Source organism: Numida meleagris, chromosome Z (genome assembly GCF_002078875.1).
Source record: "Numida meleagris isolate 19003 breed g44 Domestic line chromosome Z, NumMel1.0, whole genome shotgun sequence".
Lineage (NCBI taxonomy): Eukaryota > Metazoa > Chordata > Aves > Galliformes > Numididae > Numida > Numida meleagris.
The window spans coordinates 72,902,547-72,924,518 of record NC_034438.1 but is presented as its reverse complement, the minus strand read 5'-3'; the positions used below and the strand labels follow the sequence as shown (position 1 = coordinate 72,924,518).

Here is a 21,972-nt window from a genome sequence, read left to right as displayed (position 1 = left end):
CTGCAGCTGGAGACAGGAAGAATTTAAACTCTTCTTGACCCATTATTTTTATGGCAATACAGAGGCTAAATCCCAGCTGGCAACAAGGAGGTTCCTTCTACTGCATCTGCAGTTTCACCATACCACGTTATGCCTGCTGCACTAAAGCATCTTTTCCCAGCAGGACTTCTCACTTTTCCATTCATGTGTCTTGCAGCTATGTAGGCCACCTGCTCCAACCATGGTTTTCAGTGCTGGTATCAGCCTCATCTTTTTCTGTGCCAAATTTTCCTCACTGCCAAGCTCAAAAATACCCTAATCCTAATAGTGTTGTAGCAGGGAATTTAGTTGGCCCCCAGTGTGACATAAGGTGCTCCAAAAGCAATGCCTCCCATTTATTTCCATGGAAACTACAACATATACAAAGAGCACACTGACACTAATGGATAGAAAAAAATATCAGCTACAAAGCACTATTTTTCCACAGAGACATTTGCTCTATCTATCAAGTAGTGCTACTGGGCCCCTGGTATCTGCTGTTGATTCCATGGAAGTAAACAGGAGGTATTACTTTTAAAGTGACCAATGTATTAAATGCCAGCATTGAATAATCAGTTTCACGCATAGCGAAGTCCTAGTACTATCATTATCAACAACCAGCTTCTCAGCCTAGTGACAGCTCCAAGATCTTCACAATGGGTCAAAATGCAGGAAAGGTGGACAAAGACAAATAACCCCAGGTGACAAAAAGGCCTACATTCCATGTACTAATTGATTCTGCTTCTGTCTTCTGCCATGGACCACATTTATATTGTGACAAAGAGCTCTCACTGCTTTCAGGCTGTAACAGTGAAAGAGCCAGGTAAACCAGTTCCTTAGCAGTATCCAGAAGTTGCTTCACATGGGTGTTACTCCTCTAGTTTTCATCTCAATGAACATTAGCTGCACCCAGTTACCCAAATGATCTGCTCAGCCTTGCTCTGTGCCCTCATAGGCTTAACAGCTGAGAGTAACAGTGACTGTGTCATTTAGAGAGATCCTGGCATTGCACCTAGAGACTGAGCTGATGTCATTGCCTATAAAATGCAGAGACTATTTAAAAGATTCTGATGCAATCGCTGTCTGTTCATATGTCAGACTTAAGTTTTAGTTTTATTTTGTTTGACATTTTCCACTCCTGTGTAAAAGAAGCACCAAATAGTTCTCAATCCATCATTGCTTGTTTGGTTTTTGTATGTTTAGGATGTCATTTGAAGCTATCCTCTGCAAAGATAATTGGTCTGAGAAATGCAGCAAGAGCAAAAATGTTCCTCAAAGGAAACTAAACAGAGATACAGAGACTGAACCAGTTGTTAATAACAAAAGCTGAAGGTGCATGTGGTAGTCATGCATTCTGGTGTTGCACCCTCCAAAAGGCAACACAGGACCAATGCAACCTTCACTGTGTATCTTCAGTAAAAGTAATGCAGGTGGCTGCAATCTTTGCACATTTCATCAATAATCTCTTTCACTTTTATACACTGGGCAGCCTGAACCCTGGGAGGAGAACAAAGCATCATGAGTTTAACATCCAACTGAAGCTCCTCTGAGAAGAAATAAACACAGGTATGTTCAGCTACCTTTACCTGGCTTTATGGCAGGCCTTAGAGATCACATATCACCACCAGCAGACTTTGGATTATTTTCCTTGGGTTGGAATGAGAAGAAAGACCAATTTTCTAATAGGAAGCAAATGCCTGCATTTTGGTGGACAGCTAGCCGAGGGAAGAGTTTTGCATTTATTAGAATAATATCCTTTCAATAAGTAACACGGGAAGCATTACCAAATCTGAAGTCCTCTCTTGCTAGTGGTGTTTGTTGCTGAGGAAAAGTGCTGACACTCTTCTGCTTTCCTGTGCACAGGGGCTTTGTATAATAAAATCAAGAACATATGAAATCAAACACCCTTGAGTCTTTCTTAGAGTGTACCAGCTTATCCAGTTGTTATCATAACAGCCAAATAGATGCAGGGGATGAGATGTGATTCTCAACTAGAAGTATCTGAAGAACTACTTTCCTCAATAAAAGAATTTAAAGGCACCAAATATTATGCTAAACTGCAACAGGATTTCAAGCTGCTGTAAACTGAAATCATTCTGTCAAAGTGTTCCTGTGCTAGCTGTGTCTAGCTCAGACAAAAATAAAAATTGAAGAAAAAAAAGCCAAAACAAAACAAAGAAACAACAACCAAAAAAAAAACCACTTAAAATAATTAAAGCCGTCCAGGTTTATTTGATATGTCATCTGAATATTTCTTTTTCCCCAGGGACTTGTAACAAACTGTCAAAGTAGGTGCTGTGCACACTTTCGAGAGATATTCTTTTTTTTTTTTTTCAATTTATTCCAGAAAACCTCAGCCAGAAAATGAATTTGTTATTAAAGTTTACACAGTGAACAACCCAGAAATTCCAGATTGCCCTTTAAGTGTATGACAAACAGAACAGATTACTTATATCCCTAACACAATTCTACAGATCAAGTTAATTCCCAAAGCAAACTATGAATATCAGACAGATATAACATTTCATCAGCTAGAGAGTTTAAAAGAAAAAGGCTCCAAATAAGCTTTTTTAGAGCTTCTTTTCCCATCACAGAAGATAGATACCAGTATGCAGATAGACAGGGCTGGAAAGCGCTCCATTTTACTGTTTCACATTGCTATTATAATTCTTTGGCATCCATGTATGTTTTTCCTCATCAGTACATCACTTGCTCAGTGGAAAAAATTGTCTCAATTTTTTAAGCATGTTTCTAAGTACTGTTCTCCCAACACATTATTCTTTCCAATGCAACCTGTGAAAAAAACTCAGAGAAAGAAACCTACAAGAATAATGAAAAAACATACATGAACAAGATTAGGAAAATATTTGGCAGAGTTTTTTGCAGCTTCAAGTCTCTTGCTCCAGATGCAATCAAAAGAATAACTCCAAGATACATTTACTCTGTCTACAGTGATATTTGGTCCCAGAACCATGCAAATAACGAAGGAAATTTAGTGCTTATGAAGTAATAGAGCTCTGGCACATTCACTCCTTCTTACAGCTCGTGTACTACTGTTTCCCAAGCCCTCAGGGCTTGTACTTAAAAGTATTAATAAAGGAGGTTTAACTCTAGAATATACATGTATACATAGCTATCCATATGCAACATGCAGAGACATTTGCTGTTTATTTATTCCAAAGAGCAGACAAAATATGAATTACATGTATATTCCAGAGCTAAACCTCCTTTGATAATATTTTTTCCCTATCATTTTTAGGTCACATTCAACTTCTACATTTCACAATCAGATCAAATGAGGATCTGTTATTTATCATTCTCCATAATTTATTTCAGATGTATGATTTAATATACCAAAGATCTGATATTTTGAGGCTCTTGCATGTCAATTGGATGCTGAGAAATATCCTCCCAGAGGTCTGTGGAGAAAAGAAAAAAGATGCTAGATGTTGCAAGCTGATTAAGCTAATGCAGAGCACAGACTCAGCAGCTGTGCTGCTAACTAGCTTTCTCAGAACTACACACACCCCCTGCAGACCATCCCCCCTTTTTCTCTTCTTTTCTTGAAGGCTCATGACATTAATTCATAAAAGCTTGCTGTTATTCACCACAGTCACTCTTCAGTGCTTGATTTATTCACAATAACTTTTATATCTTCCCTTACAATTAACAAATCACAAACATCCACATCACAGATGAGCCATGGCTGAGACAGTAGGACCTCACTAGTACTTATTTGTCATGTGGACAAATCCAACTCTATTATTCAATAATCTTAGGTGTAAAAATGAAAAAAAGTCAGAGTGCAGACACTGCTGAATTAAAGGCAGCATGCATTCTTCCATAGAGAAAATATATTTGACTTCAATTTATAAATGTCTTATGTTATGTCATTTTTCATTAAAAATAGCAAATAAGCCATGGCAAGAATTTACTACATCCTTTCAGATCACAGCTTCCTCATTTGTTCCAGCATACTTAGCTCGATGTCTTAAAATAGCTTTAATTTATCCTCTTGCAAAAACAAACTGTAGTTAAACTTCATTTTATGAACATCAGAAGGAGTGATCATGCTGGAAAATAAATTGCTCAGATCATCGCTGAAGAGCTAGAGTAGCTTTTGTTAAGTGCACTGTAGCAATAATCAAAGAGCTCCTCCCAGGTCAGCGCATTGTCATATGGACAATATTTGTAGAGGATGCTTTTTAACTGAAATGTCAACGTAATAGTTCTAAAACAATAAATGAAATAGTAATTATGCTAAATTCTCCCAAGCAGTAACAAAAAAAAAAAAAAAATCAGTACTATTCCAAGCTGACTCGGAACCTACAGTTATTCATCGTTATTAGCTGCCATCTATGGTAATGAGAGAGATGCAGCAGCTAAAACAGAACGCCCCTCGCCAGCCCCCTCCACGCCGGGATCCGCCAGGTGGTGCTGTTCTATCAGAAATTCGGGAACTTTGGGTTTCTGCTGAAAAAAAAAAAAAAAACACTAAGAAATTGGAAAAGTATTCGCTAAGGGTGTGAGGAGATCATTTTTGGTTTTACTATTTTATTATTTTTATTTTTACTTCTAAGAAAAGAGGATGAAGCTCCAGAGGAAAATTTTGTCAGCTGTCACCTGATTACCTCTGCGATTGTGGTTGAATCGCATCTTTACTTGAGAAAATGAGATAAGAAAATAAAACTTTGCCCTACAGTTAGGAAGTCAAGGGTTTTTTAAGTGCATTTTTAACTGTCGTTCCCTAAAATAATTAATTCCATAGACTATTCTAGTGATAATTTCTATTATTCTATCAAATCTCAAATTATACCATTAGGAAGCATGCTTAGTTTTATTAACTCAAAGAAACAGCTGATATTTGAAAATAATTTAAGCAGAAAATACTAACTTTCACTGTAAGTAAAAAAAAAAAACAAATTATATAGTAGGTAACAGAACTTGACTTTTTTTTTTCCTGTCAATGTATACACTGATAAATGTCACAACTCCACTGGACAAACTTTTTTTTTTTTTCAAGACAGCCTGTTGCATTTTGTCTTTACTTCGAATTAATAGTCTATGTCTGACCATAATTCTTGAGGGAATACTAGGAGACAAAAAAGTCACTAATCAGAAAGGGCAGATGATGTCTTGGCCAGATGGAGAAAACACAAGAAAAAATGAAAAGATAGTATTTTCACGGGAAAAAAAAAAAAAAAAAAAAAAAAAAAAACTGTAAATGCTCATTAGTAATTTTGTCCAGAAAAAAAAAAGAAAGTTACACACAGATGTTATTATGAGGTATAATGGGTAAACTGTAGGAAAATTTTTCTGAAGGGTGATGGGGAGAAAACTGTGAAAAATTCTAAGCCAATAAAGCAGCAGAGAAGAGTCAGAACAAGAGAACAGTGGAGATTTAATCAGCTTTGCTTTCAATAGAATTTAGAAAATAGGCTCCTTATTGCTGAAGGTCTACATAAAGTTAGAGAATTCAAGACAGCAACTGCAGATGCCCAGTGAAGATGCAGATTAGCAGATTACTATGTATTTTTCCTACTTAATAGAATCATAAAATACCCAAAGTTGGAAGGGACCCAAAAGGATCAAATCCTACTCTTACCTCCACACAGGATGACCCAAAATACCCCATGTCTGAGAGCACTGTCAAAACGCTCCTTGAACTCTGGCAACCTGGGGCCTCGACCCCTGCCCTGGGGAGCCTGTACCGTGCCCACTGCCTTCTGGTGAAGAACCTCTTCCTAACACCCAGCCCTCCCCTGATACAGCCCCATGCAGTTCCCTCGGGCCCTGTCGCTGTCAGAGAGAGCAAAGCTCAGCGCTGCCCCTTCGCTCCCTGTGAGGAGCTGCAGCTGCCATGAGGCCTTCCCCCAGCCTCCTTCTCTCTGGGCTGTACAAACCAGTCAGCTGCTCCTCATATCCTCCAGTCTGTACCTATATCCATGGCTGCCCTGCTCGTGGTGCAGAGTCTGGCACCTGCTCTTGTTAAACTTCATGTTGATGATGATTGCCCAGCTCTCCAATTTTTCAAGGTCTCTCTCCAAGGCCTCTCTTAACAGCTCTTCCCAATTTCATGTTCTGCACAAATTTATTCAGTATACCTTCAAGTCTAGTGTCAAAGTCATCAGTGAATAATACATTGTGGAGAACTGGCCCTAGAACGGAGCCTTGCAGAAAATCCCATTAGTGACTGGTTGCCAGCCTGATATAACCCCCTTTACTATAACCCTTTGAGCCTGAACAATCAGCCAATTATTCACCCATTACATTGTGTTTTTTTGTCTAGCTGTAGGCTGGACATTTTGTCCAGAAAGGTACTGTGAGAAATAGTATTGAAAATTCTTCTGAAATCCAAGAGGATTGCATCAGTTGCCTTTTCTTTGTTAACTAGGTGGGTAACAGTGTCAAAAAAAAAGGAGATTAAATTAGTTAAACAGCTTCCAGTCTACTGGGACCTCTCCAGATTCCCAAGACTGCTGCAAAACAATACAGTGGTCTTGTGGTGATATCAGCCAGCAATTCAAGTGCCCAAGGCTGAATCCCATTGGACCCCATTAGACTTACATGTTTCTAGCAGAAAGCTCAAAAGCAAAGATAAACCCGAGAGTTAGATTGAACGTGTGTGCCGTGGTTTAATATGGTAAGCAGCTAAACTCCACGAAGCCTTTTGGTCCCTTCCCTCTAGTCTAGTGGGATGGGGGAGAGAATAAGAAAAACAAAAGCGGAATCTGTAGGCTGAGATAAAAACTACTTACTGATACAGAAAAGAAGACAGAAATAACAGTAATGATAATAATATGGATGTATTTACAAAACAAGTAATGCACAAAGCAACTTCTCACCACCAGCCAACCAATGCCCACCCAGCCCCTGAGCAGCAGCTGCCCCCAACCTGGCCAGCTCCCTGCAGTATAACAGTTTTTGATGTCATATGGTGTAATATGATATGGAATATCCCTTTGGCAAATTCAGGTCAGCTGTACTGGTTCGTTCTCCTCCCAGCTCCTTGTACCCTCAGGACTCCCTCTGGCAGGACAGTATAAGAAGTTGAGAAAACTGGAATGTCCTTGGCTCTGTACAGCACTGTTCAGCAGCAGCTAAAACATCAATGTGTTATCAGCATTGTTCTTGTTTTTCCTAAAGCCGAGACACAGCATCATACCAGACATGACGAAGAAAAACAACTGTGTACCATCTGAAAGCAGGACAATGTTAGGTGAAGAACAAATCTAGTGCTTTCTGAAAGCAGAAAGCAATCTGCTGAGGAAAACTTACATGTGTAAAGTTACTATCACAATTTAAAACTCTTGTATAAAATAGTAAACTTAAACCACACTTTTAAGGAAATAGGCTGCTTGTAGCATGTAGCATTTCTTATGCTATTAGCTTACTAGATAGCTTAAGTATTTTATTCACTACAGTAGGTATTTTTCCATATATAGAATAACTGTGTGTACTGTTGGATAAACTGAAGAGAAGAAATTTTAACAACCCTCCCCACCTTACTTAGGTGAGAGATATCTGCAGTTTGAACAGGCTTTTCAAACACTCAGCATTAATTGGTAACAGAGACTAGATAAAATCAGCCAAGTTCCCTTAGCCTTCTACAAATACCTTCGCATCTTCAGGTTTCACTTAGTGTAATTGTAACAACAGGTGTACTGTTATTCAGCTCTCAAATGTGGTGTTAACTTCATTAGCTTGTGTTTGTACAATGTTTTAAGCTTCTCATTAGAACATCCACAGAGGTATTTTTGACTAATGAGGCACTATTGCTATAACCTATCGCTGCACAATTCCATCTTCATCACAAGTAGCCAAAATAAGGTAAATTCTTCTGGGTGATAAATACTGGATAACAATCAGTTTTCATGGCCAGGTGTTACAGAAATTCTTGCCATTATGCTGAAAAAAAAAAAGAGAGAGAGTGAGAAAAAAGAAAATTTAGGCACAGCTGGTAAACATCTCACCAGTGCTACAGCCTACACCCTCACACAAACTGAGCTACTGGCCAGGGGGCTCTGCCAACAACGTGGTGCTCTCCAGCCCCTACACAGGCTCCCTCCAGCAGCACTCTCTGCTGACACAGTGCAGCCTTCCCCACATAATGGAATGGAAGTGGCCCCAGAGGTCTTGATATGCAGTCTGCTCAAAACAAAACAATACAAAAATCCTGTATTCCATACAATGTTTGCTTCTGAGATAGTTTGCTTCAGAACAATACACTTTCTAAAGTTATCTTTGTCCTCAAGAAGGAAAGACAATGGGCTTCTGTAATTTAAATCCTGTACATTGCTAAATATAATATAATCTTCAAGGGAAAACAGCCACACCTCAATCTTACTTCCTCTTTGCTCCAGTAAGTCTTCTTCTAATTATCATAGCTTAGAAAAAGAAAAAAAAAAAGTGTTGCCTTTAACAAAATTGTACAGGGAAAGAAAGCAGATTAAAATAGATCTTCACATGCAGGGACTGTAATTTATTTCTGAAAAGACAGTCAAGTGGAAAATCATTGTTTTGTTTTTCAGACATATTTTATTTCACATTTAAGAAACAGTCTACCATACAATCATATAAGATTAAATCAATCTCCTTGATTCTTTCTTATGCTTGTGTTAGGCATAATAAAAATACACAGTAGAGGTTGCATGGGAATTTAAAAGTGGGGCTCATATTAAGACAGGACTGCTAGGCATCAGAGTAGTATGTTGCCATCTTTCTGTTAAAGAACAGAAATGATGTTTAAATTTTCTGTATGTTTCCTAAATATTTATTTTTCTCATGGTCTGGCCTAATCATTTTCTGAGAAAATCAAAGCAATCAAATCCAGGATTTGTTCCGACTGTAGGAAATTTCCAATTAGTTGAGTTTTTTCCATTCCTCCTATTAGGTTCACTGTTGCAGCACAGGAATATCTGACAATGATCTGACTACAAGCCTGATGAAATAGGTAAAGCTTTTGTTCTCCTCAGGGGAGTTCTACAAAATGCCTCAAATTCTTGTCACGTTTTAACAATTTGCTGTACTGACATTCTTGATCTGGCCTTGATGGAGTTTCATTCCCGCTATGACCTTGTTTCTGTTTTTCTGACAGCTATATTAACAGCTGTTACCTCATTATTTGTCTCATGTGTTATTATTGGCTCATGCATCATCCTGGTGCTGCTACACTGGATAAAAACTGCTGGAATTTTGATATTTTATTCACTAATAAGTTCAGTCACATGGGCTTCAAAAGAGGGTGCCCGTGCACAGCTGGTGACAGCATTGCACACTGTGCAGACCAGTAAGTACCTCATTTACAAATTGCAGTATTTTATAAAGCAGAGTCTAAATGGAAGACAGCCAGCACAAACCATGCTTATACCTTAGATATGATGACAATCCTATGGGTGGGCTGAAATTTTCAACATTTCAACCTGAACTTATGTCATTTCACCTCAGCAGTCACCAGACCGGTGAGATAAAGCCTCTTCTCATTCTCAGCAGCATTTTACTGCAGGCTGTAATCCTCACAGTTACCGTAGAAAGAAGAAAAAGAAAGGTGCAATTTTTAATGTAAAAATCAGGGAAAGATGACTAGCCTTTGTACAGCTTTGGCCAAGGACAAGGCCATTTGATAAATGTGGGTCTGTGCACCCTCCCTCCAACCCCCATTATTCTAGGGATCAAAACAGACTAATTATGCATAAGGTTATTCCACACTAAGGGCCTGTAAGTTCTGAGATTCAGGACAAGCTGATGAAACACCTTCTCATCAGTTCCTCTGCTCTTTATTGTAAAATCTATAACATTTTGTTGCTACGCTCCAGCCAAGACATAAGCTGTCTTAAAATTGTACATAAAAGCATTCACTACTATCTTGAATCACTAGTATGATATCCTGCCATGCTTACAGCAGCTGGTTTCTCAATCTAATTTATTCTTGGATGTTAATAAAATTGAATGTTTTCTTCAGAATGGAGTTTCAGACATCTCTTTTTGTTTGCTTGTTTAATAAAGTCTTATTTTATCATCACTTTAACCTGTAGTTTTTAGGCAGTTTATAAGTTATCTATCTCTTTCTCACCATAAGCAAAATTCTCAGTTATATATAATACCCAAAATTTGCCACTTTTTTCCTTCCTATCTGACAACATGAGATTATTTCATCATCATATATTGACTTGTAATAAATGTAATAGAATTATAGTTGCTCATATATTTCATGGTACATCTTTAACCAGAAGAAATTGTTTGGAAACTAACGAAGTAAAAATAAACCACCATTTCTTTTCTGGATTAACTTGCCCTGAAAAAAATTCCCAGCATCACGAGGATAGAAAATAAAAGAGAACTGTAAATTTCTTAGCTGAAATTGTAACCTTTCAGTGGTGTCTGTGCAGGCAGAATAAAATTGTACATGGTTCAAGGACACGAGTGACTTATTTTTTTTCCTGTCTACCTATCAGAAGCAATTGCAACAGCTCTAGACTCCACAATGTATGGTCTAGTAGGTGAGCAATAACTGAGTGTCAGTGGCAAAGGTCAGAATTAAAGGGTATAGTTCAATAATTGAGGAAAATATGCATATGTTTGCCCAAGTAGGAGGTTGAAAAAGAAAGTAGATTTGAGGAAGAAAAACAATAAATAAAGGGGGGAAACCTGTTTTTGTGATATGGGCCACCAAGTAAAAAATCAGAATATGTATTCATGTTTGCATACCACTGAGCTACCAATTTCTTGAGAACATGATGAACGGTTCTCTGAGAAGAAGTCAGTGCACAGCAGATAGCTACACCATCAGGAGTATCAACTTCTCCCTGCACCTGATCCCTTGCAACAGAACAAGGAAAGATATACTGACAAAACTGGTGTCCATTAACTACTCTAAGAGATCTGAAAGAAACAGCTGAACAAAGTACTGTCTCTGCCACACACCTATATATGTAGGTCACTCCAAAAATAATGCGTCCTATTTAAATCCATGGAAACTACAACAGATACAAAGAGTAAAATAGCACTACTCGATAGAGCAAATTCTCAGCTACAAAACACTATTTTTCAACATAGTCACCACCATTAGCTATATATTTTTTGGCAGCAATGAGCAAGATCCTGCGTGCCACACTCATAAAAATCTGCGCCAGTGGAGGTGACTCACAGCCACTGCTTCCACTGCTGAAAGGCACTACCCATCCCCTCGCTGTGCTGACATCCATTGGTCTCCATAAAGGCTCACTAAGCATCAACAAATGTCACTGGGTGCAATTTTTTTCTGCATGGAGGAATTCAGTGACACACCTTTGCTTCTGCTGCAAATACCCACACATTTTGCCCAGTAAGGCTGTGGATGCCCTCCCACTGGAAGCATTCAAGGCCAGGCTGGATGGGGCTGTGAGCAACCTGGTCTAGAGGCAGGTGTCCCTGCCCATAGCAGGGGGTTGGAACTAGATGATCTCAAAGGTCCCTTCTAACCCAAACCATTCTATGATTCCATAATGTGAGCCCTCTTAAAAAATCATCTGCTGCAAGGTGGAGCATGCTATCCCACAAATTTGTCTCAGCTCTTATAGCTGCACATAATGCCAGTGTTTCTGCAACAAAGTTTGTGTAGTCAGATAATACCAGCAGTGTAGCCACAGGAACATTCAACTCAGCAGCCAAGCACTTGATCTAGTTGAAATAGCACCAGCATGGGGAAACCTGGAAGCCCTTCAGTACAAGCATGGGAGAAAATTGTTTACAGAAGAGATGGTGTGGATCTTGAACTGCCCAGAGAAGCTGTGGATAACCCATCCTTGAAGGTGTTCAAGGCTAGGTTGGATGTCGCCATGGGCAGCATGACGGTGTCATGGCAGGGGGTTGGAACTGAATGGCCTTTAATGTTTTTTCCCAGCCAAGCCATGCTACTATTCTGTGATTCTATAAGCATATTCAATGTGACCATGTTATTGAAGGCTGGAAAACACACACCTAACCTGTGACAGCATATGACAGAAAGCAGCATTTTGAGTCAGGGTGCTCAGTAAGAGAACTTATTTGTTCTGAGAACAGCAGCATGGATGCATAAGTTTCAAGGAAAGGAAATAATGCCACAGTTGTTCCTTGCTGAAAAAGTATCCTGCAGTTATCCATTCATAGAAAAAAATCAATTGCACTTTTTATGTACTTACTCTTTAATGTCCAGAGGGAGCACAGTTCTCTTTCTGAATTTTTATGAAAGGTTTTCATTACACTTTTGCATATAAATAGCTCATTTTCAAAGATAAATATTTCGCACCAATGATTTACAAGTTCACTAAGTCATTTTGGTTTTCTAATCAGTTATAATGATGTTTGTTTCTTTAAAAAGAACAAGGATTTGTTATCACAAGTGGGAGGATGTCAACAAAACAGCAGAGCCAAGGTTAATTCTCCTTGTGACTAGAGGAGGAAAACAGTTTTTCTCTGATGTATTTGTTGAAGATTATAACACCTGATGTATAGAGTAGGAATAGGGTAGAGAAATACTGCATGGCTCACCAGCCATGTGTCTGCAATCTGTAATCAAGCAGCATCAAATAGAACCAGAATAGCAAAAAGGCCCACATAGCAGGAGCCAAATACATACAGCAGAGCTACTGAAAGAGGTGGTTATTCTGAAATTTTAATTCAGGAAAATTTTAAGCAGCTTGATCACTGCTTCTAAATACAAGTGGCTTGATTTGTTCCATCTCACAGAAGACATTTAAAAGGATCAAGAGTATGTATTTCATTCTTCTCTTTTCCTTTTTTCTTTCAAGAAAAAAGATCATTTGTTTGGAATTATCGCTTTGGAGAAGATGGCTGTTTCATGTTTATGTGTGCTTCTTGACTCTAAAGCTATTTCTGTGTTTTAAGAGTTACTGTTCCTCTTGTTTCTGCCTCTTGGAGATTTCATTATGATTTGCTTCAATTTTATCTTGTGATCATTATTATATTAAAAAAAAAAAAAGCCTGCAGTGTTTAATAATGGAAAGAGAGAGAGAGAGAAATACCCAGATAGACATTGCAGTTTGACAAGACTTCCTTAGCTTACCAGTAAAACAAGAGAACGTTCCAAATGCAAACATATTGCTTCACCATTTGTTTATAGATGCTGAGAAAAGAAAGAGAGGGCTGAGAACACAGAGACCTGCATTCCACATGTTTGTTCAGCCTCATGACAAATGCTTATTACCATGTAGATCTGAAACGAAGATTAGCAGAAGTTCTGGAGTCCTTGGGATGTTAACTCAATATTATACCTTGCTTATTGTTTCCTTGACTAACCTTATCATTTTTAATCACCTTCAACAAACAGCAATCCATGTAAATTTGCAGTTAATGTTTGCCAATTCAAAAAAAAAATTGAGCAAGCTGGTTTTGTCCAGTAGGTGTTTGGTGCATTGAGGTTTAAAAACTTATCTGTGTTTAAGATTAACAGCGTTGACTTTATTTTATGGCAGCTACATGCAGGCATTTGCAAAAATAAACTACTGCAGAAGTGCAGTCCAGTAATTTTGACATGTCAGAACAGGTGGATATAGTCACTTCTGAAAGATATACTACGACATTGTTCAAACTTGGATAATTAGAGACAGGAAGATAGTTTACAAAGCAGAATTTCTGAGACGACGTTAAAACTTCTGGTAAAAGCCTGTCAATGGGCCATCGTTTGAATCAGGAGTTGCTTTACATTCTTTTTATTTATTCATCAAAACAGTTTATTGCTATTAATGCTGATACGCTACACCCAGAATTGATTAGATTTATTACAAAGTAAACTCATGAAGTGCTCCAGATAAAAGAGAAAACTAGATTATGATGTCACATGAATTTGTTACTTATTAACTGATTTTAAAAACCAGCCAGAGCTGCAATCAGACCAGGAACGCATTTCCCACAGCAGTGAAAGGCTGTGCATTTGAAGGATCAGTACAGGCCAACCAGAAATTACTTAACTCTGCAGTTAGCTCCATTAAAATGACAAGAAAAGGGAGTTCTCTGGATTATTCCCTTTCTGAAAGTCAGAGCAGCTTCCGAAGGTCGAACAACAACCCTCCAGCCAGCCCTACAGAGAGTTCTGGATCAGTATTTGTAAGGTAAATTCAGAGGTTTTTAAGTACTCTATACATATTTGATGCAGGGACAGAGAGTGCAGCAGCACAGGAGGGCACTGAGACAAACACAACGGTGAAAATACCACTTCATTTTTGAAGGCAACACATGCAGAGATGATCACATAACTTGGCATTACTGATTGCACTGGAAAAAGGAGAGTAATAGTGAGTGTAAATGGGAGATTTGTAAGAAAGGACAGAAGGGTGCTGTTTTCTCTTTGTGTAATTGTTACACTGATGCCGGGCTATGAATGTGCACAGTACACAAATATACTCAAGTCTTAAAATGACTTCTGCAGGATCATCAAATGCTATCTCTTATATTTGAATAGATCTCTGTATAAAACAAATTTAAACTAGGTTAGAACACAGAACTTGAGAAGACGTTTTCATGTGTGTTTTGACCTATAGGTCATGTAAGCTGACAGTGCCATAGGGTTTTATGATAGAACAATCACAAAAAAATTTCAAGACAAAATCTCTTTTCTTTGAAAGTGTGGACTTGCTCAATGGTGGGCTTACAGGTGCACTGTAAGGAAGATTTCTGGACAAATCATGCACATTTTAGACAGCATAGATAAATGAGGAAATGCAGTGTCAAAGAATTACAAGCACATATCTTTGTGATTTGGAGGGATAAGCTCTATATATTGTCTGTGTGATTAAATTATATTTCTTTGTAGCAAGGTGACAGCTCATATTACTAATTGGGTAACAAGTATAAATAAGTCTGGCCTCATTTTTTCATCTTGGGATATGTTTTGACAGCATTTTAAGAGTCTACCTGTATGTCTTTCCTTCCAACTTAGATCTCCATCAGTCTGGACAAAGAATGAGTAACCAGAAATTCAAAGCTTTAATTGGACATCTTGAGGGCTCCCTACCTAGAAGTAATTACTTAAAGCCTGCTTTTTGAAATAACATCCTCATGGCTATTCATATGTCTCTGTAGATTCATCTTGCAATTAAGGATCAAACATAAGTACATACAGTGCTGGAAGGAGAGTTCAACACAAGTTGGTGATGTTTAACTGCTTGCAATTTAGGCAATAAGAAGTTTGCACTCTTTCCTCTCTGTAGCATGGATCACCAAGCAGACATTTACCCACTTTTTATTTACCATTACATAACAGGCACATAAAAAGTTATATGCGCTCTGATAGCAATGTGATGAATCCATAAAAAGAGCAGAGTCCTTCTACTTCTGTTTCTCAATAATCTACCTGTCTGCCAAGTAGAAAGCGGCAGGAGTAAAACCTTCTAGAAATCCAGTTTATTCAGTTGCTGCTTCAGTAAGAGGGAATCATTATGATCACAAAACCCTGTGTGAAACTATACTTCCAACGGTAGCAAACATAGAATCATAGAATTACCTAGGTTGGAAAAGACCTACAAGATCATCTAGTCTGACCATCCACCTACCACCAATAACCCCACTAAACCAGGTCTCTCAACGCTATATCTAAATGTTTCTTGAACACCTCCAGGGACGGTGATTCAACCACCTCCCTGGGCAGCTCATTCCAGTGCATGACCATTCTTTCAGAAAAGTAGTGTTTCCTAACGTCCAGCCTGAATCTCCCCTGGCAAAACTTGAGGCCATTCCCCCTCGTCCTGTCACTAGTTACAAGAGAGAAGAGGTTGATCCCCAGCTCACTACAACCTCCCTTCAGGTAGTTATAGAGAGCGATGAGGTCTCCCCTGAGCCTCCTCTTCTCCAGACTGAACAATCCCATCTCCCTCAGCCGCTCCTCATAAGGCCTGTGCTCCAGACCCCTCACCAGCTTCGTCGCCCTCCTCTGAACACGCTCCAGGGCCTCAATGTCTTTCTTGCAGTGAGGGGCCCAAAACTGGACACAGTACTCAAAGTGCGGCCTCACCAGAGCTGAGTACAGAGGGACAATGACTTCCCTACTCCTACTGGCAACACTATTTCTGATACATGGAATAGCAGGCTGTAAATATGAGACAATCTAATAAGAAACATATATGATTGCACACTGTGAGTTCAACAGCTGTGCAGAGCTCTCACTGAACTTGCATTTCATGTGCTTGTCACAGTCATGATTTGTTTTTCCAAGATGGGGCACATGAAATATCAGGAAAACTACTCTTTGAAAAAAAAAAATGTGTTTTCAGTTGCTGTTTTCAGTACAATCCTACTTTCTGAGAGGAAGTTTCCCATAAAGACATCTCCACAGAGACAATTTTCTGTATTAATGACTGCTCCTGTTCGTCCTAACTATTCTTGCCTGAGGCCCCAAACTGACTATATACCTAAGTTTGTAAACAGTTCTCTTTGCACCTCACTGTAATTGGCATCATGCAGATGAAAAGGAATTAGCCAGAATTCAGGCAGTTATTAACATTTCAGACAGGAGCTCACAGTTCATCACCATGGCAGCATGTTATTCCTGACACTGAGAGGAACTGATTTCAGAAGAAAATTAAGACGCTGTAGCTGAGGTGTCACCTATGCATAATAGCTCAGAGATTTGGACACATGTATGAAGCATTTTATCACTGCAAATCTATTGAGTTGCTCTGACATCAGAACAAAAGATTTTCCGGTATTCCAGGACAAAACATTGGCCAAAAAATAAATAAATAATACTTAAAAAAATCTCAACCATTGGAATCCATCTCTGTAGTGCAGGCCAATATCCTGAATTCAGATCTTCTGAATTTTTAAAAAACTTCAGGTCTTGTGGTGCTGACCAATCTTCAGAATGACCCTGAAAAAAAAAAAAATACATTGAACACAAGGAAATGTGATTTTTTGATGAATTTGTATCAGAACTACAGACCAAAAGTTCTGTGAGCATTGTTGAGCGGCAAAATGGAAAAATAAGAAAAAAAAGTATTGCGTGGTGGAGCTAAGATTTCTAAAAGCACAGTCATGGAAATGGATGTCAAAAGCGTCCTCAACGTTGCTCCTGATTTGCTGTCTTATTAAATCAATTAAATACTGTGCTTCTTTTTTCCAGCTATGATTGGGCATTAATATTTTGCCTACAGCAGAATAAAAGAAAAAAATGTTTAACAGCTTGTAACATAAAATATAAAGACTGTTTCATTGGAGTTAGGTTTTCATTTAGACAGCAGTAAGGATCCATATATTCCGATTTTCTCTTTGACATTTTTAGATAAAAATGTGATTTTTTTAAAGGAAATCTCTGCTACATTCAAATTGTATACCACAGAAGCATGCCCAGAGCACTGCTATAAGGTTGAGGCTTAGTTCAAGCAGGCTTAAGCAATAAAGTTAGAGGTAAGTACTTACCTACCACTTTCTAAAATGTGTATTTTCTTTATAGCTTAATCATGAGCACCTGTAACGCTGGTTACCATTCAATGTCTTGTGTCTGGAATTTGGTGATCACTCAGCATAACCTATCTTTGCAGAACATACATAGCTAATTATTTTTCCCGGAATAATATAACTCTGGTTCTGATTCAGACAAAAAGACCCAGCTCAGGAAAACAGCTCCTTCTTCACAAACCTCTGTGATGGAGACTGCAAAAGGGCCCATATCATCATGAATTCTTTCATGTCATCTTGTTCTCTTGTATCCCTCTCCCTAAGCTTCCTGTCTCCGGAGTGAGATCAATACCTTCCTAAGCTCCTGGAAAGTCTGGCAATAATTTCTTTTGAAGGATTTATTTATTCTCAAAGAGTCTGCACTAGCATTCACTTTCTTACATACTTAACATAGTAGACTGTTGCTTTTTAGAGACTGGCAGATGACTGAAAGTTTTTCTTCACAGAATGATCATCAAATTTAGATGTAAGATGAATCTGTAATTGCATCTTCATCCCTTCAAGGAGGTATCTGTGTATACATCTTTACAACATGTAGGGTTCAATTGTATACATGTAAGCAGATTATTCACTAGACACGTAAACTGTTTGATCCCTTAGATCAAAAACTGTTTGGTTCACTTGGATTGAAAATTTTGTCCACATAATCTAAGCACAGAGACACTCAGATGACATTCAGGAGGCAGCAATGCCTCCTATTTAAGTCCATGGAAACTACAACAGATACAAAGAGCACAATAACGCTACTTGATAGAGCAAATTCTTGCCTATAAAACACTTATTTTTTACCATAGTCACCACCATGAGCTATGCATTTTCACCAGCCATGAAAAAGAGCCTCCATGCCGTGCTGGCACAAATCTGCACCAGTGGAAGTGATCATGGTAGCTGTCACCACTGCTGAAAGGCATCACCCACTGCCTCACTGTGCTCACATCCATTGTTTGATCTCCATAAATGCTCACCAAACATCTATGAAATTCACTGGATACCATTTTTAATGCATAGGGGAATACAATGACACAACTTTACTTCATCCACACTTGCATGTCAGATACCATTCACTTAGCTCTTCCTGCTTAGCTGAGCAATGCGTTAAATGCTGGTTATAAATGAAGAAAAAAGAAAAAAAAAAGAAAAAATAAACACAAATTTTGCTGCCATGAGGTTTGATACTTCCAGTATAAATGACAAGATCTAGGCATCACAGCATTCTAACAATGCCTACATGAAGGACCTAGAGCATGGCTTGGGTGACCAGCATTTTTGCTTGCCTTGGCTGCATTGGATAAAGAGGAATTGTCCTGAGTTGCTTATAAAACATATAACATAGTTAATACATATAAGTAATAAAACCTTTTTCAAAAATGTATGTTCTTTTACTAAAACTTTGGAAGAGCAACAAACATAAAACTAGTGGGATATATGAGCTTGGTTTTTTTAAACTAATACATCAATGTCTCATTTAACAGAAGTGATTGCAATTCAAAGTAAGTTCTCAAGGTGTTCAGTAGAGACTTTTGATGAAATTTTACTCTTCCTGTACTTCATCCTTGAAAAGAGTTGTTCACAAATGTATATGCTGCCAAAAAGTGATGACACAAATAAGGTGTGATTGTGAAGTGAGGGATAGCATTCTCCTCTAAGAGAAGCCTTATAAAGGTTTGGTAAAGACACATGATCAAATCTTGAGTTCAATACCTGACTGCAATTCAGTGCATTCAGTTTGAAAGTTCACAGGAAAGGTATTTATGTTGACTGAAAAAGGAGTCACAAGTATACTGTATAGATATATATATTAGCAGTCTTGAAGCTAATTTTCAAATTCCTTTGTCAAAACAGAAAGCAGGACTGAATATTTTTTTCCTGTTTACAGGACTGTGTTTAGGCAATGTATCAGAATGCATATCAGAATGCATATTTGCCATGAATTTATTTAGCACTGCACTGCATCATCCCCGTATCCTGATTATAGGCAGTACTATCACACACTGATGTGTGGTTGTTGCTGAGCGATGGGTGCATGCCTGGGGCCAGTCCAGGCTGCTAAATGGGGAAGAGCCACCTCCATGATGGTGTACTGATGCATTGTGTAAGGATGCAGTGTATCTTCTGTGACTTTACACAATATGTTGTGTGAAGGGCATTGATATCAAAGTGGAAGAAATTGTGTTGATAAAGTACACGTACAATGTGTTACACATTCACTGTGAGGAAGGCTGACACCATGTTATTAACACTGCATAAATTTTGTGAGGGAATATCTCTGCTTCTCTTTCTGGGTTCTCCAATGCATTATTGCTGTGTAGTCTGTTGCATTCGTTTCAGTACTCAGCCATAAGGAACAGCCTCAGCACTCCTCACAGTTTGTGGAGATAAATCCTCCATCTAGCTATGAATCCAGTCTACTTTACATGCCTTACCCATCTACCTCCCTATCTAAGGGGTAATACAACCACTGCATAAGGATCCTTTTGACAACAAAAGGAATTGAAAAGTAGATACAATTCTTACAAAAAGATAAGGGGAAACCTGTCATCTGGTTTAGGTCTCTATAAAGCAATCTCACACTTCTAAAAATGAACAAATTGCTAAAATATTAATCAAGGCAGGGAGCAGAGATCAGGTGGTCAAAAGAGCTTTTCACTCTTCACAGAACTGCACAACTCACTGTGGTCTGGCACTAGCACCCTTCCACTATTCACAAACTTGGTTTATTATGTGTGGCTTTATTTTCTATCAGTGTAAATACATTACCTCTGAATTCTTAAATGGAATGTAAAGAATTGCAATCAAAAAGTTGATCATGTTTCTTTACTGGACTTTGACATGAGAAAGCTATCCCTCACTTCACAGTCACACCTTATTCGTGTCATCACTTTTTGGCAGTATGTACATTCGTGAACAACTGTTTTCATGGAAGAGTAAAATTTCATCATAAATATCTGATGAACACTCTGAGAACTCACTTAGGAACTGGAGCCACAGCCATAGAACCAGACCAATGCATTAGTTTCACAAAAACAAGGTCATATATCCCACTAGTTTTATGGGTTTGTTGCCTTCTTTTCTTTTTAATTAAAAGTATTTAACATTAAAATAATTTTTGTTACATGTATACATTAATTATATTACATTATTTATGAGGGCTGCCCTGAAAGTAATGCCTCCTATTTTATTATACTGGACCATGCTATTAGAAGAGGGTGCTGGTGGTATGGCAGTAGAGGGTAAAGCTTCCCATCAATATTCTGTTACATTTTGGTGCTGTACAACAACAGAGGGTCAGCCTGGCAAAATAGTGTCTGACATGGAAGTGTCAGATACATCAGATAAATAGAGATATGGAAGTATCAGATAAATAAAGGTGTGTCGCTGAATTCCTCCATGTAGAAAAAATGGCATCCATTGACATTCCTCAATGCTTGCTGAACAGTTATGGAGACCTAACAGTGGATGTGAGCTCAGTGAGGCAGTGGGTTGGGCATTTCAGCAGCGGTGACACTGACAGTGGGTCAACTCCACTGGTGCAGATTTTTACCAGCATGGCATGGAGGCTCTTTTTCATGGCTGAAATGTGTAAATGTGAAAATGTGTAGCTAGTGGTGTGGACTATGTGGAAAAAATAGTGTTTTGTACCTGAGAATTTGCTCTATCAAACTGTGCTCTTTGTATCTATTTTCATTTCCACGGACATAAATAAAAGGCATTACACTTAGAGCAACCTATGTATGTGCAGCCCAAGACAATTTCTCTCTATACAGTGTGGACCAGGCAAGCCAAAAGATTGGACATTGCAACTGGGATAGTGAATGGTGATCTGGCCAGTATTTTGTAATTTTGTTCCTCAGTGATTTTGTATGTATCTTAAATTATTTTTTTACAATAACAGTTTTTCCTACTACTTCATCTCTACTTTTTTAATCATTTGTTGTTTGCTGTGTTTGACCCTTTAATGTAGACTCTTCAGGGCAGGAATGTGTTATTTTTTGAGTACATAGCATCACCAGTACTACAAATATTAAATAGTAATCAGTAATTTTAATACACTAGTTTATCTTTTTCTGCTTAGTCTGCACTTCAATAACTAGAAGAATGCACTTCAGATTTTCACAAAACACTGGGTCTCTGTTGGTGACAGCTTTGTCTCAACATTCTTGCTTTACTGTATTAAACACAAGTAATTGGAACTGAACAGTAAAAGATCCTTTGCAATTTTTTGCATATGTAAGATTCATTGCACCTTACTAAATAAAAACAAAGTTCTTGAGCATATTCCACCCACATGAACAGCAGCATATTTGATAGTTTAATATAACACATTCAGAATCCTGTTATTCAGAATCTTATCACTCTGGAATGCATTGTTTTGTTCTGGAGTTGCTGCACCATGCACATTTTGACAAAGCTTGGCCACAGTTTCTTTTTCAAACCCTCCAAAAAGAACAAGTTAGAGCCATCTTTATTACTTCCACTGACATTAACGTAATGTAATAAAATAGGAAAGAGGCACTAAAGAATTAAAAC

At 38.2% G+C, this 21,972-nt stretch overlaps 1 protein-coding gene and 1 long non-coding RNA gene across 4 annotated transcripts in view; one reads left to right on the top strand and one right to left on the bottom strand.

Annotated features, from left to right (window-relative positions):
- Positions 2,248–6,082, bottom strand: LOC110390101. Of its 2 annotated transcripts, none has more exons than XR_002433542.1 (3): positions 5,624–6,082; positions 4,349–4,491; positions 2,248–3,437 (listed from the first exon to the last, which is right to left on the bottom strand). It is a non-coding gene; the product is annotated as an uncharacterized LOC110390101 (long non-coding RNA). The 2 variants fall into 2 exon arrangements; XR_002433543.1 differs by having other exon boundaries at positions 4,349–4,488.
- Positions 13,886–21,972, top strand: part of GRAMD2B (GRAM domain containing 2B) — a 43,996-nt gene continuing 35,909 nt past the window's right edge. The window contains exon 1 of one of the 2 annotated variants that reach the window (XM_021380681.1): positions 13,886–14,105. In XM_021380681.1, coding sequence (XP_021236356.1) covers positions 13,987–14,105 — 119 coding nt within the window. In that variant the 5' untranslated portion in view covers positions 13,886–13,986. The remainder of the gene's footprint in view (positions 14,106–21,972) is intronic. The other variant, XM_021380684.1, reaches the window with a different exon arrangement.